Raw genomic sequence first — 25,097 nt, forward strand, 5'->3', positions numbered from 1 at the left:
TATCTGCAGTGAAACACCTTTTAATCCTTAGGATTCCTGAAGGTGCTTTTTCTTTTTTTCCTTCCCACGAGACAGTGCCAGCATCCACAGCTAAAGTGGAAGGGACCAGCTTTGCAGCATGAAAGACTTTTGTGTGGTTTATGATTTGGAGATGCCAGTGTTGGACTGGGGTGTACAAAGTTAAAAATCACACAACACCAGGTTATAGTCCAACAGGTTTAACTGGAAGCACTAGCTTTCGGAGTGGCGCTCCTTCATCAGTTGGTTGTCCACAACCATCTGATGAAGGAGTGACGCTCTAAAAGCTAGTGCTTCCAGTTAAACCTGTTGGACTATAACCTGGTGTTGTGTGATTTTTAACTTTATGTGGTTTATGTCTGCCGGGAGTGCCCTGCCAGACACAGACTCACCCTCCTCAACATCACAGCAAGGAGTGATGGAGGAGTTGGGCACCTCTGAGAGCATCCTGAGAGGAAGCTGTATATGGTTCCCCCTCCCAATGAGTGTCCACTGATACCGTACTGTCTCCCTGAGAGAAAGGGGCATCTTCAAGTGAATTTAAATTCCCCCATCACTCTGTAGCCTTGTCATTGATGCTTAGCACCTATGATTGGAGTGATAGAGTGTAGGTCTGTCTGCATATCTGGTAAATGCCAAGTGTGACCCAGAGGGTCTGGATCTCTATTGCAGTAGGCAGCCAGACACATGCAATCTAGAGTCAGTTGGTACACTCCTTTGATCCAGTTTACCCAACTGCCGCTGTCCCTATACCTGCTTATGCATTTTGATAAAGTAGTTAGTGGCCAAGACCACAGTATCGTCTTTCCCATAGAACTGAGCAAGTGTCTATCTCCAGCAATCCTCTTGAGTGTAGGGGACTGGAGTGTTTCTTTCTTAACTAGCAGTGGAGACCGGTCAGTCATGTACTCACCTGATTGTGTTCCCAAGTCTAATCTAGGTAGACTGTCAGTAGGTGGAAACCTCTGAGCTGGTACAGGATATAGGTGAAAGTCTTGCTCATGCATCTTCTGAAGGTTGAAGACCTGCCACTTGAGAGGCGGAGGTAAAGGTAGGGCTGAGATGTCTGGTGCTGACCTCCCTGGGGCAGAGGTTCACTGTTGCTTGTACCTACATAAGAGGATGGAAGGAAATAGTTGTGTAAGAGACTACTAAACATATTCAGTTTAAGAATGAGTGAACTTTGAAGTTAACAAGAAAGTAGTGCAGCACAGCTTACTAAAGCTTACCTGAGGTGTCCGTGACTGCAATAAGCAGTTGAGCTCTCCTTTTGCCAAATCCAATATCTTCATGTGGGGTGAGGAGCCTTATGGCCCTGATACCGTCTTCCTTATTTCCAGACCTAATCAAGTAGCTGCTCCATGTCTCTGATCGAACTGGCTTCTCTCACTGTCATTTCCTTTGGGATAGTAGACAAGACTACTGTGTGATGTGCTGTGCAGCTGATGGTTAATAATTGGTGCCAGCCGTGTGGACGTTGCAATGTCCTGGCAGCAGTGAGCACTGTCATCTCTCCATTTGTTTTGATTTGTTGGTGTTGGCTAAGGAATAATGGCCTACAGGAACACTGGAAGATTTCTCTGTTCTTTGGAGTTCCATTTAACATTAACACAAAAGTGAATTGCTGCAGGTGGCTGGAAATGTATAATAAGAACATAGAATGCTGGAAGTACTTTGTAGGTCATGTAGCACCTGTTTGGTGTCTTTGTCTCCAATGCTATCTGACTTGTTAAATATTTCCATCTTCTGTACTTCTATTTCTTTTATTATTTCATCTGAAAGACATCATTTCTGACAGTGCTGCATTCTTCAGAGCTAAGCACAGATTATGTTCAAGAGATGGAATCATGCTTGAAAACCTATTAAAATGTAGTTGTTCCGTCATCGATCAAGCAGTCCTATGAAATTTCACAGTAATCGTCATACACTTTATTTTGTGGACAGTCATATGGTATTAACAGATTATTTTCAAGATGGGCCTGTGGAGTCCAATATAAATCATAATGATCCTTTTTACTTCCTATAATTTCTGCCTCTGGTATTTTGCAGGTATTTGGACAGCTACAATATTCCAAGCTCTGTGAAAAGGAAATGTGAATCTTCATCAGCATCTGATGATGATAAAGAAAAAAATAACATACAGGTTTCTAAAGGTATTTCATGCTATTTTGACTTTGACAAACGGGACTTTGAAATGTTTTTCTGAAAATAACCCAACAAAATGGAGAAGTTGTAGCACAAGTTAATATTTCTGACTGAACAGTAAACAGTTTAATAAGCAAGGATGATTGACTGTACATGAAGTCTCTGTGTGCATAATTACTGTAGATACCCATCATTTTGTTTTGCTTTCTGTACAACAAGTCCTTACTTTCATGATTCCTTTCACAGCAGTAAAATAAAGAGTTTATTCCACAATGGTAATCAGTCACAAGCAAAATATAATTACTTGACCGGAGAAGTAATTTCCTTGAAATTATTAGCTACTGGAAACAACAATGCAAATTGTGCATTCTTAATGTAAAATTGTAATTAGAAAGATGCACATTTAGAAACTTAAGCTGTTGAATACTTCACCGTGGTTTTGTCCTGTAGTGTAGATGACAAATAGGAATAAATAACATTATAATGATGAATATGTACATCATGAATTCAGGATTAGAGTAGTGCTGGAAAAGCACAGCAGGTCAGGCAGCATCCGAGGAGCAGGAAAATTGATGTTTTGGGCAAAATCCCTTCATCAGGAATATAATGAATTCTCTTGCTCATTTGACAGAGGCACCACCGTTACCGCAACAGTCTGTCCGAGTTCCTTTTAAAGTTGCAAAGGAGGTCTCCACTGGAACGGTTGTTGGCACTTCCTTAACACCACTCTCCTTACCAAGAAAGGCAGCAAGTGTCACCAGCCAGTGCAGTTACAGCAGTACTATTGTCCACGTGGGAGACAAGAAACTACAAGCAGATGCAGGTATTTTATATCAGTAGAATTATAAAATGATTGCTTGGATAATATGCTTCCAAAGTAATGTTTAGTTTTTTTTATATTTATATGGAAGAACATTCTGAGCATATGAGGAAATACATTTGATTTGTGTGACCTCCGATCAGTCAGCATTTATACTTCTGAGTTCAGTGGAATGAAAATCAAGGACAGTTGTATGCTGTGAAGCTGTTGCCTCTTTATCAATCCAAGCCATAATTAACCCCACTGTGTAGAAAGTTGTCTAATCATGTAATGTTAAAACTGTTTTATTTTTAAACTGTTTGATCTGAACGTAAAGAATGCCTTCTTCCTTAAACTGAAATGTATAACCTTGTGCATCTATCTCTCAGAATTGCTAAGCATGCACTACATTAATTCAGCATTATTAGAGATGCATTTAACAACCTATTTCAGATGTTTCATGTTAAATAGCTATGTTAGCTCAGCCTTGCTAACTCCTACGTGGACTCAGCTCTCCTTATACTCAGTCCAACAGCCCTCTGTGATCTCCGTTTGATCATTTTGTGCATTCCCTTTTGTTTCATTGCTCCACCATCAGCAGCAAGTTTTTTTTTAGTTAGTGTGGCCTCAAATTTTAAAATGCTTGCATATTCTCTCCTTTTCTTCACATCCTCCAATCCTTCCTTTAAAGTGCAATGTAAAACTTTGAGAATGTTTTGGATCGTCTGTCTTAATACCCCTACATGACTCAGTATTAAATTTTTGTAATACGTCTATGAAATTCTGTGGTTTACTACATTAATGACGATACTTAAATGTCAGCTGTTTACTCCCCACCCCACCCTAATCACCTTAACCACCACCATATTCAGTAAACAAAGTTCAAAACATGGAAAAAAAGGTGTAACGTCCTTTAAACTCTAGAGGTGACAATTTAACTATACCTAACTGTGAATCTTAATTAAAATATATTACTTCTTATTAAACAAGGTTCTTTAAAACTGTTTCAACTCTTATCAACTTAAAAAATGCAGCCTCAACTTGTTAAGCATCATTTTTCTAGAAAACATTTTGGTTCTATGGTGTGATACACGAGCAATCATCAGTTTAACAATTTCTTGATTTAATTGATAATCATTTTTTTGAAAAATATCTTTCTGAATCCTTTACTCTGTTAGGCAAATGCAAGTTTTTATTGTAATATTAAGCTTATTTGTCTTTCATTTGCTTCCCCTTCTAAAAGCATAAATTCTTTCTCAGCAGTTCTACTCATGTTGAAAACTGTTATACATCACGTAGTACTGAAGCTTTTAGCTATTAAAAGCCACCATAGCTATGTTGTTACATAATCATATCCACACACATGCACAATATGTAACAAAGATGTTTCTTCTTCCTCTGCACCCAGCCCAGCTGATTTAATTGTTGCAATCCTGACTAACAACATCTAACAGAATAGTGAAAACATCACACAAAACCTAATGTGAGTTCGCAGCAACCTAGTCTTTGTCCACTGACAGTGATCGAGCTGTCGGGGAGGCAAGGACATAGTGAGCTGTTAGTCCAGAGACCCAGGTAATAATCTGGGGACCTGGATTCAAATCCGCCATGACAGATGGTGGAATTTGAGTTCAGTAAAAATCTGGAATTAAGAATCTAATGATGACCATGAATCCATTGGCGAGAAAAACTTATCAGGTTCACTAATGTCCCTTAGGGAAGGAAATTACCATTTTTGCTTGGTCAGTCCTACATGTGACTCCAGATCCACAACAATGTGGTTGACTCTTAACTGCCCTCCGGGCAATTCCAGATGGGCAATAAATGTTGGCATAGGTAGCGACATCCTCATCCCATGAATGAATTTATAAATCTATTTTTTGATGCATTTAATGTTCTAAAATGTTGTGCTTTCTTAAAACTACAACTGTAAATTTGATAGAAATCTTGTTGGAGGATGGGCTTGGTACTACTGACTCTGCGGAGAACATGACATCTACTACATTGGTCACCGCTGTGCCTTCTGTGAGCCAGGAAAAGGAACCATACAAGAAACTTGGCCTCACCAAAGAGGTTTTGGCTGCTCACACTCAAAAGGAAGAACAGATATTTTTGAGCAAGTTCAAGGAGCTAAGCAAACTAAAAACAATAGAGACTTCCTGCAAATCCTACTTAGAAGATCAGTACAAAGGTTGTTCAGGAGATTGTGGTAAGAACCTACAAACTTTTAACTTCCTCCCCTCAGTTGCAAGAGCCAAATTGTGATATGATATAAGATCTATTGCAAATGACGTGACATGTGAGATGGGAAAGAGTGTGGATTGATGGCCCGTTGGATTTTTTGTATGCTAAAACGCAGTATATTGTTAAATACAAAATACACCTTTCATTTACACACCAACTTTTAAGGATGCAATGAGTGTAACAAACAGCAGAACATGGATTAATGGGTGGAAATTGCCCTGTAGTCAATGGCAGCTTATATTGTAATATCATATTTGGTATTCCAGAATGGAAAAACAGTAAAACCTGCAAAGACACATAAGTACGAGGAGCAGGAGTAGGCCATTTCGCCCTTCGAGCCTGCTCCACCATTCAATAAGATATTTTTGTGGACTCAGCTCCACTCTCCTGCCCTCTCACCATAGGCCTTAAATCATTTTTTGAACAGTAAAGGTATTATCATAGCTTTGAAAACATTTACTGAGGAAGTCTCAACCACTGGTTGAATCCCGTAGATTCACAACCCTCTGGGTGAAGAAGTTCCTTCTCAACCCAGTCCTAAATGAACCAACTAGTACAGTTAAAACTGGAACTTCAGTTTGCCCTGTATTATTGTTTTATTTACTGATTTCTTTTCTCCATGAAACTGTTATGCAATTTGAGTTGAATGGATTGGTATCTCAGGGCTCCCAGGTCACTAAAGATGGAAACAATTGCTAAATTTTTTTTGAAATTTCATTAACCTGTTCAGCAATGTTATTACATACCTCTAAAGCAAGTGGGATTTGAACCTGGGCCTTCTGGGAAACAAAAAAAAGGTGCTAATTGTGTGATTTAATAATAAAATACACCTGTATAAAAGTCTGGTCCTAGCATTCAATTTTGGACCCCAGAGGCTATTCTGCTGGAGTGGTAGTTTCCCTACCTCTGAGGCTGGAGGCCTGGTTTTAAGTCGCATCTGCTCCACAACTGTGCCATAACATCTCTAAAGAGGTTGATTAAAAAATAACAATTTTTTGGGTAGGGAGGGGGAATCCAAGATGGTAGCAATCCATAAAGGTTGCTTTGCAGAGCTCCGCACCACATCGCAAGCGGGACAAGTCTACCTGGACCACTGTGATGTCCTGGGACTCTGGAAAGGTCATGCAGTCCCAGGAAACTGTCAGAGAGCATCTTATCTTGGTTTTCGCCATCCAAGGATGCCAAAGAGGGGAGGAGGTATGTCCAAGGCAGGGCCCACGGCACAGTTTGCAGGATCCTCTGACTCGATTTCTTACCAGGCCTGGGTGAAGGAACTTGCAAAATTTCATGAGATGTTGGGCAAGCAGACAGAGGAGAAGCTGGCCCCGATCTCTATCATGCTGCAGAAACATGAACAGCAGCTGAGAGACCTGGAAAAGAGGATAGATGAGGTAGAACACAGAGTCACAGTGGTGGAAGCTGATACTGGTTCCTCCAAGGATAGGATCCAGGCCCTGGAGAAACAGGTGTGTAATTTGCTTGACCAGGTTGAATATCTCCAGGACTGGGGCAAGAGAAAAAATATTTGGATCGTCCCTCTGCCAGAGGGTAAGGAAGCTAAGTGGAATTTATTGAGGACTGGTTGCCAAAATTCCTTAACTTGGAGACTGGAATGAGAGGCTTGAAGATTGAGAGGGTTCACCGGGTCATGGCGCAGAGGTCAGGTCTGGACCAACATCGTCATGCTATCTTGGTGTGGTTTCATCACTATAGAGATGAGGAGGAAATCATGGAAGTTTCCAGAATCCTGGGGAAGGATCCAAAGGCCCTAGTTTATGAGGGCACTAATATCATGTTCTTCCAGGACTTCTCAGTGGCGGTGATCCAGAAAAGAAAATCCTATGACAGCGTCTAGGGATGACTGAGGGAGCTCAGGATCCAGTATCCTGAGGTATCTGGTGGTGCATCGCATCACCTTAGATGGATCTGTACATCTGTTTGACATGTTGGAGAAGGGAAGAGACTTTGTGGACAAATTAACTTAATCTGAACAATTTAATATGTACAAATAGTAGTGTTGTTTGGTTATGTCTGTGTTTTTCCTTTTTTAAAAAAAAGAGGAAGTCTGGTCGGGGCTTTCTTTTTTTTATTGGTAATAATCTGGTCTAAACTATGGTCGGGGGCGGTTGGGATGTGCACTTTCAATTTCTAAGTTATACCAAAGGAAGCATGGGGCACTTACCCTTTTTTTTTCCCAAATATACTTTGTTCACATTGTTACTTCAAGGTGTATTTTCTTTCTTTTCTGCTTGTGTTTGCGGTGCGGCTCTAGATAGGAGGAGAGATCTGGTTGGGATGCCTAGATGCCAACCTACGGGCAATTTGTGCCTGGTTCAGGTATTTAAATGCCCTGGCTGCAGTATTGGCAGTGGTATGGGAAATTGGGTTCTGGGATGTCAGTTCTCAATTGGACCCATGCTTTACAGTAGAAGATTCTTCACAGGGTCTACTTGGCTCTGGACAGTTTGTCAAAATCTAGACACATCCCAGGTGTAAAGTTGATACAGGCACTCTTACCCATTGTCTCTGGTCCTGTGATAGGCTTCAAACATACTTGAGCGCTGTGGCGGGTGCAGTGGAGGCATTTTGGGTGTTAAGATGGAAAAGGGCCCAACTTCTCTTCTTCTTGGCCTGCCCAGTATATTCCCTGTAGATGCACGAAAGGAAACAACTTTTCAACATCCTCACTTTCTGCACAAGAAAGAATATGTTGTTGGGTTGAGTATCCCGTCCTCGTCCTCGTCCTCTGTCGGGTTGGCGGCATACTGCCTTGGATTCTCTCACAAGTATGGTATACCTCACATGGCCCTTTTTGGAATATCTGGACACAGATTTGTCTGCCACACTAATACGGGCTTTTATTTAGCATTATAAAGCACAATAACAATTGTGCTTTAAGAGTCCAATATCCAGAGTTGGGGACCTGCAAATGTATGAATAGGTGAAAATTAATGTTCTTGATATTCGAGAGTTAGTGTTTTGTTTGGCTGAGGTGTATTATTGTTATTTATTAGTTTGTTGTTAGTTATTATTTATTTAGTTAAGTATCTGGGGTTTTTTATATTTATACATTTGTACATGAGAGCAGTTTGGGTTTTTTTACATTTGTTTTGTTTTGAATTCTATTATTTTTTATTTGTTGTAATATTTAAAAATCAATTTTTAGTAAAGATATATTTTAAAAAGCAACAATTTTGGACCCAATTGCTGATTATCATAATTCAACCTTGTGGAGCATTAGGTTCAGCTCCTTGTCTTAGATCATGTCTTTCACTAAATGTTGTCAGAGGCTTTTCTTTCATCTTGCGATGCCATCTTGGCCTTTTCATGCCTGACATATCTGGAGACAATTTTTTTTTACCAATTTTTATCAGAATCTCATCCTTTGAGCAAAATATTGAACATTAAATAACAATCCCAGTAGTCAAAATGAGTAACCAGAAAGAAGGTATATTTGTATGGATGGTACCATTTGCTTTTGTAATCCGGGGGTAAGACGGATTGCTGAATCACTTAATTTGACAAGTTATTTTTCTTTTATTAAAACCTTCCAATAAAGATATCTGTATCATCTGTCAGGGCAGATCTTCCAATAAAGTGTAGCACAATACACTGACAAAATAGCTACTGAGATCTGTTGGACACCTATCTCTGACAATTTTAACTAACTTTTTAAGGAAAGTGTTATGGGGTTGTTTTTTTTTAAATTACCATTGTCATCAGTTATACAATCAATATGTGCTTCAATCCTTTGGTCCTACCTCAATTGCTTATTTTCGACTGTAAGAATATTTGTCTCAAAACCATAATTTAAAATTGAGCACATGTGACCTGTATGTAACTGTTCCCTCTTTGTACAGGCTCTCAAGGATTCAAACCTGGATGGAATCATGCTGAACCTGTGTACAAAAAAGGCGGAAAGAATAAGAAGCTGAAATCGAAACGAATCAAACAGCAAGAATTGTCTGACAGTGCTCCGTCTCACACCAACCATCATACACCATCTTCCTGGTCCCCGTCCACTGTCTCTCAGAGTAGATATTCAGCTTTACCATTTACAACAGTTTTGCCACCCTGTCAGCTGCCAGTATTTTCTCCCCGTGGAGGAATGCCTCCTACCACTGACCCTTCTCTGTCCAGTTTTGAAAATGCCCAGGGTGTTCACTGTACCACACAGCCTCCAGCATACTCTGCACCCCTGGTAACCCCTATGGTAGCATTTGTGCTTCCTAATTACATGCTGCCTCAGATGAATGACAGTGTGCACCAGCCCTTCTTTGCAAGTCAGGCACCATTCCCTTCACAATCTGCCTTTTTACCACAGACGCCATTTCCTGCACAGACTTCATTCCAGTCTCAGCCACAGTTTGCATCACAACATTATGATCCACCAGGAGAAGGTGAGAAGGCAGCTGCACCAGAATCTCGAGGTGCCCCATCGTGTTGCTGTACTCCACAGTCAGTAGGCCCTCAAGGCCACAGTTCCCCTCCATTATTCCAGTCCAGGTGCAGTTCGCCTTTACAGCTAAATCTGCTGCAGCTGGAAGAAATGCCCAAATCATCAGAAGGAATTGCAGTTGTTGGACTTGTAGGTGGAAGTGGATCAATGGTTGATGGAGGAGGGATGAACAATACTCCCAATATTGCGAATGTGGACATTGTAAAAGATGAAGCAGAACTGGTAAATGACTTATAGGTTGAAAACATAAAAGATATTTCATTAACAGTGTGGATTTTTGAGAGTTTTGTTTTAAAGGCATAAATATCTCAAAACGTTTTTCTTCTTGTTGATATCAATATTTTGCGGTCTGAGTTCCAAATTTTAAAGGAAATGCTGAATACATTAAACAGTCAGCCGAACCTAATGTGCAAAATTCTTTCTTGTGGCAGAATTTTTATTTAAAGTAGAATAGAGGAGGCAAGAAAAATAGAAACTGGTTCAATCAGCCAAAGGTCACATTGACCCAAAGATATCTGTTGCCTTTGGATGAGAGAAAATAAAAAGGTGAAAAACACTCTGAATCTTAAGATCTTAGTCAGTTATTTATTCTAAAAGTGCTGATTCTGAAAACTGGAAAGGATATGGCAATGTATGATCAGATAATTCTTAGGTTTTTTTCACTCCAATTCTTAATTGGTTTACAGAAATTCAAAGAAAAATGAAAGTATTATGTGAAATGTTTGTATTTGACAATCCCCACAGGAAGTTTTGGATACACCCTCTTCTATTCAATAGACCTGAGTGTAGACTAAGTATTTGTTATTAATAAACACATTCCTTCGGCTTTGACTTTTCCTTCAATTCAGTCCTGTTACCATGCTTGTCTTAATGTAATCCAACATTCTGGAACTTCCTGGCAATGTCATTGTCATTCCCTGTTTGAATATAAATCATCTAAAATAAGTCAGTGGGAACAAATGTGAGCAAATGAATTGCAGTTTCATTTAAAAATGCTTAGGAAGATTTACAATTTCGTAATGACAAAATTTATGTTTTACATTTCTGTGAGGTAGGGGAAGAAAGAGATTTGCCACTTGACATTTTAGAGTTAGCTTTGTTGCCATTTTTAAAAAACTTTCATATTTTACATTTCATATCAAACCAAAGTAGAAAAACCTGCACTTTCAAACTTTGAAATTTTGCTTTCCCCTGTTGGTCCACTCACTTAATTTGCAACAATGCACTGTGCCTCCTAACTTTGTGTCATCTGCAAACTTAGAACCCTTTTCTTTAACAAAGACACTGATTTTATTTGATAGCAATCTGAGGTCTTAGTCTAGATCTCTGGTGAACACCAATCATTACATCCTGCCTATTGGTATTTTTTCCTTTAACAACTGCACTCAACTTTCTCTATCACCGCCTTGCAAACCCGAGAGGCTTGGAAAAATGAGGACTTTATTCATTGTTGCAGAACTCTTGAAGGAGGGAAACTTAGAAACTGTTATACATTGAGATGACAATTTGGGTTTAAATTAATATCCTAATGTCTATTGAAATGGATAAATATAAAGTTAAAATTAGTACTAAAAGTGGAAAGGAAGAAGTTAACACTTTCCAAGGGAACATTAATTTTATCCGTGCATAGGATGCTTTGCAAGTGATGATTGAGATTGGGTTGATGATGAGATTTAAGAAGGAATTGAGACAGCACCAGTTGGGTGCAAGGAACTATTCTATAAAATACCCCATCAGTGCTGAGTTGCAATGATACATTGGACATTTTGGGGACAAGAAGAATGCAGTGACTTACATTACTATATACAAATTGGTGAAGAATCTTATGTTTTATTTGATTAATGGTTAGTTGTTTTGGGGGGGTTTTTCATGATGTTACTGTCCTTTTAAAATTAATAATTTTGCTCCTTAAATTCGAAAGAAGTGAAGAACGTACTCTTCCTGAAAAACGCTATATTCCTGAAATATGCAAAGGAGGGGAGTGTATTCCAATTCTATAGCATTGTAGTAGTCTTTGCAGCTGCTACTGGATCTGAAAGTACAGCAGTATTTGCCCTGTATGCTAGCGTTGGTCACAGATCTGAACACGTCCAAGCCTTTTTGTGTATTCGGGTCTTGACTAAAACTTTTCTATTCCGTTGGTTTTGGGGAAATGCCAGTCTTTTGAGTTGGCTAAGTCTAGACCTCTGTGAACACTGTGTTCAGGGCTAATAACTTACAAGATAGCAAAACCAGATTGCAGAATTTAAAATGTGGGTTTTTAAATGTATGCCCATTTTTGTAGTGTAAGCATGTGGGTCACATGCTGTACAACAGTGTGCATTCAGTGTGAAATACATTCCACTGAATACTGTGGCTGTTGCTGCGGTTTGAAATGTTATTCATAAAATGAATGGCTCCAAGAGGCTCAATATTTATGAATGAATTTTTTGTGTTTTGTTTTCTGAAGGCTGTATCACCTGATGAACCTCAGAACAGTGATGCTCACTCCACTTCCACTGATCTTTTGGATCTATTACTTCAGGATTCACTATCAGGCACTGGATCTGCAGGCTCGGGGAGTGCCAGATCAACAGCCTCAGGCTCTTCAGGCTCTCCTTCGAATGGGTGTGGAATGTCAGGAACTGACACAGGTATTAAAGAAGTAATTGGTTCCACTTCTAGCAGAGTTTTTACATCCGTTTTCTTCAATCAAAGATTAGGAATAACTACCAACAATGTTCCTTCCCAATCTGCCTGACTAAAAGTCAAAAGTAATACAAACATGTGTCAATTCACTAGTACATTTAATTTGATGGACTAAATTACAATAGAAGACAGGCCGGAGGCTGGAAGAACACAGCAGGCTGGGCAGCATCAGGATATGGAGAAGCCGATGTTTCTGGTGTAACCCTTCTTTAGAACTGAAGACGGGTTACATCTGAAACATTGCCTTCTCCACTACCTGATGCTTCCTCGCTTGCTGTGTTCTTCCAGCAATCTTGTCTATCTTAGATTCTAGTTAAAAATCACACAACACCAGGTTATAGTCCAACAGGTTTAATGGAAGCACACTAGCGTTCGGAGCATCGCCCCTTCATCAGGTGGTAGTGGAGGGCTCAATCCTAACACGTAGAATTTATAGCAAAAATTTACAGTGTGATGTAACTGAAATTATACATTGAAAAATAGATTCCAGTCTTTGCCAATTTTGTTTTTTATCTCTAAATTACAACAGTGGCTTTGGTTATGGTAAGGGATGTGAGGTAGTATGGCTCCCCTCTTTTCCAACACCTCGTTCGAGTATAACCTTTTTTTTTAAATTCCAAAAGTTTGGTTTGGCAGTTCACTGAATATCAGTGTGCTGTGACACAGAAACATGATTTTACTTTTAAAAAATTTAACATAATCATATATATGTACTTTACCTGGTTGAAGGAGCGTGCACCCTTGAAGTTTAAGCCACCCAAATTTGGAATGGGAGGATAGATTAAGCATGTTAAAGTCTTGTCAGTTTAACCAAATCCCGCTATTGAAGTTTGATGTCTTGTCTTGCTGCAGACTTGATTATCTTTCTGAGTTTGACATCGGTGTGGTCTATTTAGCTGTTCGACAGGGGTGTCAGTAGTTGCTGGGTTGAGTTTTTTATGCCACAGGCTTGCAAATTGGATGTAGAGAGAGAGAAGGACCCATGTAAGGCAACCAGAAAATGCTGGAGAAACTCAGCAGATCTGACAGCATCTGTGGAGAGAAAAGCAGAATTAACATTATTTATTTTGCTTTCTTCGCAGATACTGCCAGACCTGCTGAGTTTCTCCAGCATTTTCTGTGCTTGCTTTAGCTTTTTAGCATCCACAGTATTTTGCTTTTATTTGACCCACATAAGGATCTTTCGTCTTTACTGCTTCATTTGTTTGTGCTGTACTTAGAGGGTTAGGTGGCTTGGTATATATACTTCCTCCAACTGACCAAATTATCCCAAATATGGTTGTAGTATAGTGGATTTCATTTGCACAGTTTACATGGTTAGATGATGTCTGGAGAAATTCCTTTCACAGCTGAGCCCTGGTTTCTAAGTGATTTATGTCTAATGGTTTGCATCTAGTTGATTATGCAAGTGATTATCTGGATGTTTTCCTAATGGAATAGGAGATAGCCCCATTCATACTTCTTCAAGGTAACCGTTCTTAGTTAGGCTTTAATGTCAGGGTGTTTCCATTTGGTGGCTTTGGAACTTGAAAGCACAGTGTGGCAAATGTTTGACCATCTTGGTTGTGATGTCAAATTGTTTGAAAGTGGGTTTATGCTTTTTAAAAACTCAACCAGTAAATTCATAATAAGTTTTTATATAGCATAATCCAAGACTTCAAAGACACCTCAAATCTGTAATATATTTTGGGCTTCCCTGTAGTTTAAAACATTTACATAGATATGCAAGTTTTCTTTAAAACTTATGGGTGAAAAGAGTGCTGTTTATTCTGTTATAGAGAAACTTGGACATAACTGTTGAAACGTTTTTGTGTGAAAACCTCAGTCTGGGCATTCGGGGTGACTGCCTGGATATATTCTGGGATTCCTGCTTCCATTCCCAGAGCCTCCAGTTTTCACCAGGTTGGGTGAAGAATACAGAATGTGATTCTGCAAAGTGCAAGATATGCAGCATTTGTCTTTTTACCTTTGATCTCCTTACCGTTCATTGTGCTAGATCCGCTTGACAAGTGAAACTAGGATTCATATGCAGTTTTCTTTCAATTTGCTATGTTCACCACTAACAATGTGGCCTGCTTTACATTTGGGGAGATGAAATTGGGCGACCACTTTGTGAACCATCTCTGCTCAATCTGCAAGCGTCGACCCAAGTATCCACTGACCTATTTAATTCTCTACCTTGTTCATTTGCTGCCCTCTCTGTTTTTGGAATATTCACTGTTTCAATGAAGTTCATCATTAGTTTGACTCATCAGTTCAGTTAGGCACTCCACAGACTTCTGGACTCTATGTTGAATTCACCAATTTCAAATCCACTCTTGTCTCTCTTTCTTTGCATAGTGCAATCTAAATCTTGCTTTTCCTTCTTGTTCATTTCATCTGCTATTCGCATCTTCTCTGAATACTCTTTTTTTGTTTATTTACTTGTCTTTTGGCTATAGACAACTAATGTTTTTGTCATTTAATGTCTCCCATCTTTCACCTGACCACAGCCATCCCCCTTTTGTCCCATCTCCTGTTTCACTTGTGTGGAAGACCGATTGCATTTCTAACATGTCTCTTTCCACAGATGTTAAATTGCTGAGTATTTCTGGTATTTTCAGTTTTTATCTCAGATTTCTACCATGTTTCTTTTTTTTTAGTCTAACCCTCTCACTATTTTCCTTCACTAAATTGAGACTTTTTAAAAAATCATTATTAGGAAGCAGTCATCTAAGCAACACCAGTAAATATTTTGGAAGCATTGATTCCTCGGAGAATGATCACAAGTCAAAACTCGGAAACTCCAAGAAGACTGACCACCTCGCTAATTGTGTACTCCAGGACCCAGTCTGGCTCTCAATGGCAAATATAGATGAAAGAACAATGATGACCTACCAACTTCCATCCAGGTGAGTACTGAAACTCCAGCAGGAGAATTTATTTGTGGATTAAAGACCCTAAGAAATAGGAACAGGAATAGGCCTTTCAGCCTGTCAAGCCTGCTTCGCCATTCAGTAGGCTCATGGCTGATCCAACATTCCTCATATCCACTTTCCCGTGCTTTGCCCATAACTCTCAATTTCACTGACTGACCAAGAATCTATGGATCTCACCTTTAAAGATACACAAGGACTCCGCTTCACAGTTCTCAATGAGAAGGAATTCCAAAACTATTTAATCCTCTGAGAGAAATAAATTAATGCCACTTTAAACTATATTCCTAATCAACTCTGTTCAGAGATGTTATTACACACCCTTGGGACTTGAACCCACGTCTTCTAGTTCAGGGGTAAGAACACTATTATTGTGCCACAAAAGAGCATGTCTGACATTTCTTTATTTTGAGCCTTTTTCTTATAGCTCCATACTTTCTCATGGGAGGAAGCACCCTCCCAGCATTTATCCTGTGAGGTTCCTTAAGAATCATATGTTTTAATGAGTTCAGCTCTCATTCTTCTAAGCTCTAGTGAGTGGAGTCCCACCTGTGTAACCTTTGCTCATAAGATAATCCCTCTGTGTCAGGGATCATTCTCGTTAACCTTCTCTGAACTGCTTCCAATGAAATGATATCTTTCCTTAAGGGGACCAAAACTGTTCGCATAACTTCGGAGGTGATCTCACCAGCACCTTGTACAGTTGCAGTAAGACTTCCATACTCTTATATTCCAGGCCCCTTGAAATAAGGACCAGCATTCCATTAGTCTTCCTGACTACAGGCTGCACCTATGTGTTAGCTTTTTTTCTAAATGTACAAATACCCCCAAGACCCTTTGTGTCGCAGCTTTTCTTCATTTAAATAATATCCTCTTCTTTTGTTCTCCCTTCCAAAATAAACCAATTCACGTTTTCCCATATTTTACTCCATTTGCCAACTTTTTGTCCACTAACTTAACCTATCATGTGTCCATCTTGCAATCTGCCATTCCAGCTATTTTTGTGTCATATGCAAATTTGGCAACCGTATATAGCCTCCTTTCTGCACGCCATTAATATATATTGTAAACAGTTGTGGTCCCAGCATTGATCCCTGTGGAATCCCACCAGCCACAGGTCACCAACCTGAAAAAGCACCCCTTATCTCCACTCATTGTTTCTTGCCCATGTGCCAATTCTCTACCCATGCCAATTTGGTATTTCTGACATCTTGGGTTCTTATAACTTAGCCTTTTGTGAGATATTTTGTAGAACACCTTCTGGAAATTCAAATACAAAACATCTACTGGTTCCCCTCTATCCACTCTGGTTGAGTCTTCCTCAAAAGACTTATAATAAACTAGTCATACATGATTTCCCTTTCATAAAACCATGATGATTCTGCTTGATTGGATTATGATTGTTGTTACACTAATCCATATGTTTTTCAATGTTACTGTATCTTGTGACTTTAATTCTGTTTGGCCACTGCCTTGCATCAGATTGAATGATATTGGCTGGTATCAAAATTCTGCTGTGATCATCAGAAAGTCTGTGCATTGACACACTGAGAGGAATGATGGCTTCTGTGCAATATTCTACTTAATTAAAATACATCAGAAGTGATTCCACTTGTTTATTAACAAGCTGCCTTTGGCCAGTAGCTTGTTAAGAAACATAGCTAAGGAATAAATAAACAACACCTCTTTATAACCAATTAGCATATTGACCATTCATTGGTATACAGTTGACCAATTATCTTGGTTAATACTTCCTGCCTCCAGCCTGTAAAGATGAACCTTTTTTTGAAAAGCTGCATTTGCCAACACTCAGCAGTATTCACAGTAACAGTAAAATCTCTGGAATAAAATAGTAATAAAGAATGTTAAACATCCAACAGACGCCTAAAAGCTCAAAACCATTCATGACAATGTACATCTGTGAAGAGGACAAAACTTAAAAGTTGAATTTTTACACATCAACCATATATTGCACATGTGTAATATGTCAGCACACATTTCCTTTGTGAAAGACACACACCTGCATTGGACCTGCAAGGAATAAGGTAATTTCTGAAACTTATAAGCAGAAATCAGAACCTGAAGCAGCTGTACTCTGTTGCAGAGAACATTCACAAGAAGGCTAATTCCTGTACTGAAGGCATAAGAAATGGATTAACCTAACATATGTTTGATTCCATTTTCTTTTGCATGGTTGAGGTAGATTTACAACATAAGATCTGAAAAGACTGCTAACAAATTTTCAATGCTTCTGAGAAACACCCTGTGCTTATTACAGTTGATTTCCTCAAAATAAAAATCAGGTGGTCTCCATAACAGGCAGCTAGTCCACGAGGCCAGCTTCACACTGGGCTGACAAATTGAAAGTCTGGCCATTGTCTCTTGACTGTAACAGGGTCACCTCAGTGTTCCAAAACATTACCGTATTAGAAGGAAAAGTGGCAGCGAAATCCATTTTCGTCCTTAGGGTGTAAAAAGTTGGAATTGCCCGTGTATGCTGGATGGGTTTTTTTTTTATAATGTGGTCTCCATAATACAACACTAAGCAATGTAGTTTATATTCCTGTGCTTTCTCTTAAATTTCTCTTTTTCATTGTTGGTGGGAACTCATGCAGCAGTGTAATTTAAAAGTTATGGGCAATTTTGTTAATTCTTCAAAATGGTCATTAGTGTTGACTAGGTACTGTTTAAGTCACAGTTTAATTTGTTAATAGTGGTGACATCAGACACAAGTGATCTCATCACTCAACATGTCTACGTGTCAGACTCCCCACATCGAAATTATGAGGTGTAACTCCAAGCTGATTTTTTTAAAAACTATTTTCCCCTCTCACCATTCCAAGCCTTTAGCTGGTGAGCTCTTTTTCTGGTGCTCCAATCTTTTGGGTGAGATAACAGATTCTGTACTAGGGATTAAATCAGTATTAATCTGTTAGGGCAGTGTGTTCCTGGCAATGGTTAAATAATTGTTTCCTGAATGCATTTCTCCAAAGAATAAAAGTTACCTGGTGGTGAGTGTGAGACAGTACAATAGTCTAATTTTGGGTTTCAGGTTATATCAAAAAGGCAGCACCACATTGAGTATTTTATAAATCTCTGACCTCCCTCTGCGACAAGAGAGTAATTTTTCAATCATTCCCTGGTATCAGTAAAATGTTTTATATACAAAGGGTTCCTGATTTATGATCTGCTTTTGTGCCTACATAAGTGGTTAGAGTTGTACTGTTGATTTGTCCTCCATGTTATCAAATAATTCTTGTACATAAAGATAAGGAATTTGCTAATTATGCCAAGTGTTGTGGAGATAATCCATATTGAATATAGGTACATTCTGTTTTAGTGTATACTTTTTTTAAATAGTGTGCCTTATTTATATTGCTAGCTTGAGAGAGCAACCTAGCAACAAAGTTTATTCTGAATTTAGGGTCTGAAGTTTAGCTAAGGAAGATGAGACTACAAGTGGCAAGTTGGGCATGTTAGGTAAGGAAAATACATGAAAGGACTGGCAATGACTAGCGTTTAAATGTAGGACATAGGAGCAGGAGTAGGCCATTCAGCCCTTACAGCCTGCTCAATCGTTCAGAATGATCATGGCTGATCATCCAACTTAGTACTCTGTTCCTGCTTCTTCCCCATAAAGGCCTGCAATAGATGTACATTTCTCTACGGCACAAACACGCAAAGGGAAAGATGATTCAAACAAAAAGTTAAAGATTGCATTAGATCAAAGCAAGTGGTTTATAGGAATGCCAGAAATAGTAGTAAACACTGCCTAATGCACCATAATCATTTCCACTAACCTACCAATCGTCTATAAAAATCAACCCATAAAATACATGTATAGTTTCACCTCACCCTCAGTTGTTTCAGGTATTGGGAAGTAAATAACAAAGTACAACATCAAAGGTGGATGGGTTCAGGTACGCTTACAAAAAATGCTTCAGCATTGCAACACTGATTAGTATTATTAGTTAATGAAAAGTTAATGTTCCCATCTAATTTTTTTTCCCCTGAAAGGCTGGGTTATAAACTAATAAATGAAGCATCACTCATGAGGATTGAATATGGCAATTAAAGCAATGGATTGTGACTTCCACTTCCCCTCTGTTGACATATGCAAATTTCTATTGGTCATCTTGTTGAGAGTGCTTTGATTTGTATGTTAAGTATAATTGTCTCTAATGGGTTTAATTTCAGTACTTTGTTATGCAGTTTTATTCAGAAATGCAATTAGCTTGCTAATCATAATTGTTCCAACTTTAGGGACATTGAAACTGTTTTAAAAGAAGACCGAGAAAAGCTGAAAATGATGCAGAGAAATCAACCGAAATTCACAGAGGATCAAAAAAAAGAACTCTACGAGGTTTTCCCTTGGTTTAAGACAAATATACTGCTAAAAACCTTTGATAACACAGTGAGTATTGCACAGTTTTCCAAGTTTTCCACATCCAAATTTCCTCTCCTGGCACCAGGAGTAAATTATGTCCTCATCCATTTTCTTACCTGTCTGTAGTCTGTATGCTCAGATAAAGCATAGTACGCCATCATTTCAGTATGATTCCCTCTTTCCTGTCCCAATTATATATTTTAAATCCAAACACACAAGATCCAATCATTCACTACATTATTAGGCTACCTTATTATTGAAATAATTAGCAAGTTTTGAGAAGATTTGTAGCTCGGGTTGAGGTTTTGGATGTCGGTTTGAAACAATTGTTAGATTCTCAGTTTTAGGGCTAAATTTAGATGCAGAAGTAAAATGTATCCAAAAGAAAACCAAAGGTTACAAAACGCTGCTTCATAACTCTACAGGCACCTTGCAGCCAGAGGCCCTGAAAATGGCAGGTGCAGACTTCTAGCTCCTTCCAGCATGGTGCCTAGTGCTAGAACAGTGCTCATGTGGATGCCATTTGTGTACCAGAAACTTTCAGTCACGGTTGTGATAATAAGCAACAGATTTGAAAACTGCTTCACCTGAACAGGTTTGAGAGACCTGTGACACATTTTTAAAAGTTCCATTGAAAATATGACTGCAGCAGTTGTATCCATTTTATTTCCTATCAAATTGAGTGCTGAAGAAAATGATTAGATTACTTATAGTTTGGAAACAGGCCCTTCGGCCCAACAAGTCCACACCGATCCGCTGAAGCGCAACTCACCCAGACCCATTCCCCTACACTTACCCCTTCACCTAAAACTAGGGGCAATTTAGCAGGCCAATTCACCTCATGCGCATTTTTGGACAGTGGAAGGAAACCGGAGAACCCAGACGAAACCCACGCAGACTTGGGGAGAATGTGCAAACTCCACACAGACAGTTGCCTGAGGTGGGAATTGATCCTGGGTCTCTGGCACTGTGAGGCAGTAGTGCTAACCACTGAGCCACCGTGCCGCCCTCCTAAAATGCCTACAAGCCGAATTGTACTTTCTTTAATGGACATTATTTTATGACAGTGCTCCAGTTTGGTAGCTGTACTTGGGTTTGTGGACAAATATGTTTTAAATTCAGTTGTTGATAAAGCTTCCCTTCTCGGTCTTGCCAAGCTGAAGGTTAGCCTTTGAAGTACAAGCCTTTAATCTAAAATGCTGTTTTATCACCAAAAACATTGAGCCTTAAATAGAGTATAAACATACTTTGTTAAAAATAACTTGAAAGAAAGAATAATCTGAAGTTTCCAAGCACTGACTGGTAGTTTTTGCCACTTGGTTACTGATTCAGATTAAAATTTGCCATCTTTTGCGACTTCCTTTTTTGAAAAGAAAGCACCAGTGAAAAATAATAACAGATCACCTAACAGACTATATGTGACTGAAAGGATTCAGATGAAAAATTCTAGTTGGGATTTAATGTTGAAAATAAAGATCAGTTTTTAAAATTTAAAGTTGTTGCACAATATGACTTAGTTATACAACATTGAAACAGACTCTTTAATCCCCAAATTATGGCCATCTTCATTGATAAAGATGCTGCAGGCCTAGCTCCACTTTTGTGTGGCAGGATTTCAGCAACATTCAGATTTCTTTTATGTAAGAAAGATCTTAAAAGGCCTTACCTTTTTCAAAAGAATTTAAGATTTTACAAGATTATTTATGAATCCTTCTTCATTGTCACTGGACCAAGTCCTTGAAGACCCTCATTAACCACACTTTGAGATTGTTTTCACCCTGTGGGCTACAGCAGTTAAAGAAAGTGTCTGGCCATCAGCTTCTGAATGGGAAATTAAAGAAGCAGGAAATGCTGATTAAGCCATGGAAAACCCTGATCCTGTGAATAAATAAATAAAAAGATAGGTCTAAAGTAAATCCTCCATTTTGTTTTTATAGGAAATTCAATCAAAAATGCAATAAAATTGTAGTTTCACCCAATTTATTTTTTGAGTGCAACTGGTCATATTTCAGGTAGTTTGAGTGCATAAAAATAACTTCACTTTCAGAATTAGATCTGCTTCTGATAGAAATCAAGGGGACGAAATGCATATTGATAATTAAAGTAGATTGATTCTAAAACCAACTGTGTTGGATGATGACAAATAATGGAATATCAGAATACTAAAGAGGTTATTTTACCTATCTACAGAAAAAGAATGGTGCTGATCGAATAGAACTTCATGTGGTTCAGACAGACATAGGATTTTACTGCATTGTTTGAGATACAGCCATCCACTTTTCCTGTTGAATCCTTTTAGCATTTAGCTGTTAGATTCAATCTAACACCACACAGCTGGTAAGCATAAACAACCAGCTCTCCAGCTTTTGAAAACAGACAAGAAAATGAATTATCAGCAAGGCCATAAAGGGTTTGTTTTCAAATTGACTGTAAACTTGGTGTCAACAGGCATTTTGGAATCAGGAATCCTGATTATGGAACTAATTTGGGGTTTTGTTTTTTAAAAAAAACTGCCAGATCTTATCAAATTTTAGGAAGCATGTTCTCTTTGAAGCATTAGAAAATGAGCAATGACTGGGGGTACCCAGTGGGAGGAGGGGCAAAGAAGACAAAGCATTTTGAAGGGATTTGCTGGTAATCTATTATTTCATAATATGGTTTAGATTGGTGTTGGAGGTTACAGAATATGGAATTGCACCAGTCTGATTTTGGTTTTACATTGATTCTAACTCTTGTTAATTTAGGATTTGGCTTGCTGGGGGAAAAATGCATCACAAAGCAACTCAACAATATTCGATGCGGAAATCCATAATCTAGAATTGAATGGGTTGATGGAACCAAGCCACAATGTTGGCTATCCACCCTTGAACTTTCCAATTGAAGAGCAAAAACGTGCAGAAATAGCAACCTCTAATCTAGCAGTAGCAACAACCACATTTGGAAACTCTGCAAGTTGAAAGTGTTTTGACTTTGTAAACAAACTTCTACTGAATAGTTATGAATGCATAGAACTCCTTTTTGGAGTTTTCAAGAAAAATTAAGGATTTTATGGAACTATTTTTTAAATGGGTGTATTTAATATCATAAATTGTCGCTTCAAGCTGATTTCTAAATGTATCTGCACTTTTTAACATGTATTCATGGAGTCTGGTTTTGTTGTATTTGTTAGACCTTTAAATATGTGTATTGTTAATATGACATTAGGATTTCTGAATGTATCCAGTTTTTTGCTGTTCTAATCATAAATCTGATTTGACAGTCAGTTGTACTTTATGTACTAATGTCATCATGGATAAATATCTTTGTGGAATTTTGTAATCCCTTTACAAACATGCTATCTAGCTGTATAAATTTTATAGTGGTATGCAAGGAGCTTTGTTCTATGAATTCAAATATTTTAACAATATTCCAGTGATTGGAAACACTACAAAGACTAGTAACTTGGTGATGACCTATAGAGTAATTGTAGTCTCTGTTAGTATTCAAACAGATCTGTGTACATGGATGTTCAACTGTAGCCTTAAATGGAGTCATCCTAATTTCTGAATGTTGATTGGAATATGCAGCAAGGTGGTATTTTTGACATTGAACCTCATTGAAGTAGACTGTCAAAGTATACAACAATTATTTGGAGAAGTGAAACTACAACAGCATATTCCAACTCTGGACCAAAGAATTAAACAATGTGCTCAAGAAAGGCTGAAGTAAACCACATTGAAATGTATATGTAACTTATCCAGTCTTTGAAACGATATAACGTGGGACAGACCAGTGCTTCATTACGTTCTCTCCTCAGTACCGTGTTGTAGCTGTTGTGAAAGACTAACAGTTTTCTTGAGTTATGTTTTTGAGAATGTGTGATACAGGATTTACTTGGCAGTATCACATACAAGAGGTAGACAACATTTCACCAATTTATAAACTTTTAAACTTTTTTTGAAGAAGTCCTGTTTTCATAAAACATCCTAATTGTCAGCTTTCCTTATGGAAATTTAAACTTTATGTACAAGTTATCCATTGATGCTAGATATTTTAAAGGTTCTCTCAAATAATGTTTAATGTGATGTGAAGTGTGATAATTTTATGATAGTGTCTACTATTTGCCTTATTTGACACTGGGTAGCAAACTAAGATATTGGTTTCAAATTTATATACTCCTTATTGGGATTTCCAGGTAGGAATGCTGATATAAGGTAGAATTCCACAGAGTAGTGATCTGTAGGATTTCTGGTGTCCAATAAAGCTAGAAGTTTTACTGTCGTGTGGGCTTTATCTCTTGGTCACATAACCAAAACACAGGAATGTGAATTACGCACTACTACTATTTTATTAGCTGCTATAATCCTTGTGGTCAGTTTACTGACTTCACTTTTCTCCCCTGCCTTCCATGTGATTTTTTTTCATTGAGAAACTTATTTTGCCCAGAATTCTCAAGTTAGAAGTTCCTCTGTTATTTTCAGTGGCCCCACAAAAAAATAATGGTGGGTCTGTGATGCAAAAGATGAGAATAAGTTTAATTCTGCAGAGTGATATTTAGAGGCATTGGTAAAGCATGGCTCACCAGTCAAATTGTTTCATGAAATAAATCTCAGCTCCAGTTACTTTATAAATTGGCCGAACTAAATTAAAGAAAGTGTATATTTTTTCCCCCCTTTCCTTTCTCTCTTTGTCTATCTGTGAAGGAGAAAGATAATATTACTGTGAAGGAGCATGTTGTGCAGCAAGTGTAAGATTTGGGAATACAAGTCATTCTTATTTTCTTCTACAGAATGTTTTGGTTTTGAAACTTTAGAGCTACATGATGTCCCACAGTCCAAACCAGCAACTTTGCCTGTTAGAATATCATTGATTTTGTTTCGTATGCCACATGTTGCTCAATAATTGATATGGTTGCAACATCTTTCCCGGACTAAAAGCTGTTTCCCAGCTTTGCAAATGTTGATCAATAAAAAGCTGCAATTTGGCTTTCTCTTCTGTATCTGTCATAGGTCATAGCCTGCCTGTTATGTAGCAGTGCCTTATTTCTGTCTGGAGTCTCTCCTGAGCTTTTAATGATCAGAAGCGTATACAGGTGTTGAGAATCATAGCCATAAACCTAGGTCCAACACATTACTGTATCACATTTGATTCATTTCAAGCATCATTGGTCTGTCCACAAGTTTCTGAAATACAGAAATGAATCTGCTTATTAAAAATTTACTCTATTTTAAAGATTTGTTAGCACAACTTAATTGAAGGTTTATATTGTGATGTTAACACTGTGCCACCTTCCTATTAATGGCTAACAGTGACCAGATTTCTTTGGGCTTGTGGAAAAACAGTAACCTAATCTTGTCAATATCGATTGTGTAACAGGTCTTCTGCAAGAGCCCAGTTTTATTTTTAAAATGCTCAATTTTTTTATTTCTATGTGGGATGTCACCTGCACACGAATTGTTATTG

The 25,097-nt window shown here is 38.3% G+C and overlaps 1 protein-coding gene across 1 annotated transcript in view; it reads left to right on the forward strand.

Moving 5' to 3' along the window:
- per2 (period circadian clock 2) overlaps positions 1–22,657 on the forward strand; it is an 85,193-nt gene extending 62,536 nt beyond the window's left edge. Inside the window, exons 17-24 of the mRNA XM_060834238.1 lie at positions 2,068–2,171; positions 2,795–2,986; positions 4,905–5,171; positions 9,067–9,887; positions 12,115–12,298; positions 15,055–15,244; positions 19,532–19,682; positions 22,400–22,657. Coding sequence (XP_060690221.1) covers positions 2,068–2,171; positions 2,795–2,986; positions 4,905–5,171; positions 9,067–9,887; positions 12,115–12,298; positions 15,055–15,244; positions 19,532–19,682; positions 22,400–22,612 — 2,122 coding nt within the window. The 3' untranslated portion in view covers positions 22,613–22,657. The remainder of the gene's footprint in view (positions 1–2,067; positions 2,172–2,794; positions 2,987–4,904; positions 5,172–9,066; positions 9,888–12,114; positions 12,299–15,054; positions 15,245–19,531; positions 19,683–22,399) is intronic.
- The last annotated feature ends 2,440 nt before the right edge of the window (positions 22,658–25,097 follow it).

The sequence above is a fragment of the Hemiscyllium ocellatum genome, chromosome 13 (assembly GCF_020745735.1).
Source record: "Hemiscyllium ocellatum isolate sHemOce1 chromosome 13, sHemOce1.pat.X.cur, whole genome shotgun sequence".
In the NCBI taxonomy this organism is placed as follows: domain Eukaryota; kingdom Metazoa; phylum Chordata; class Chondrichthyes; order Orectolobiformes; family Hemiscylliidae; genus Hemiscyllium; species Hemiscyllium ocellatum.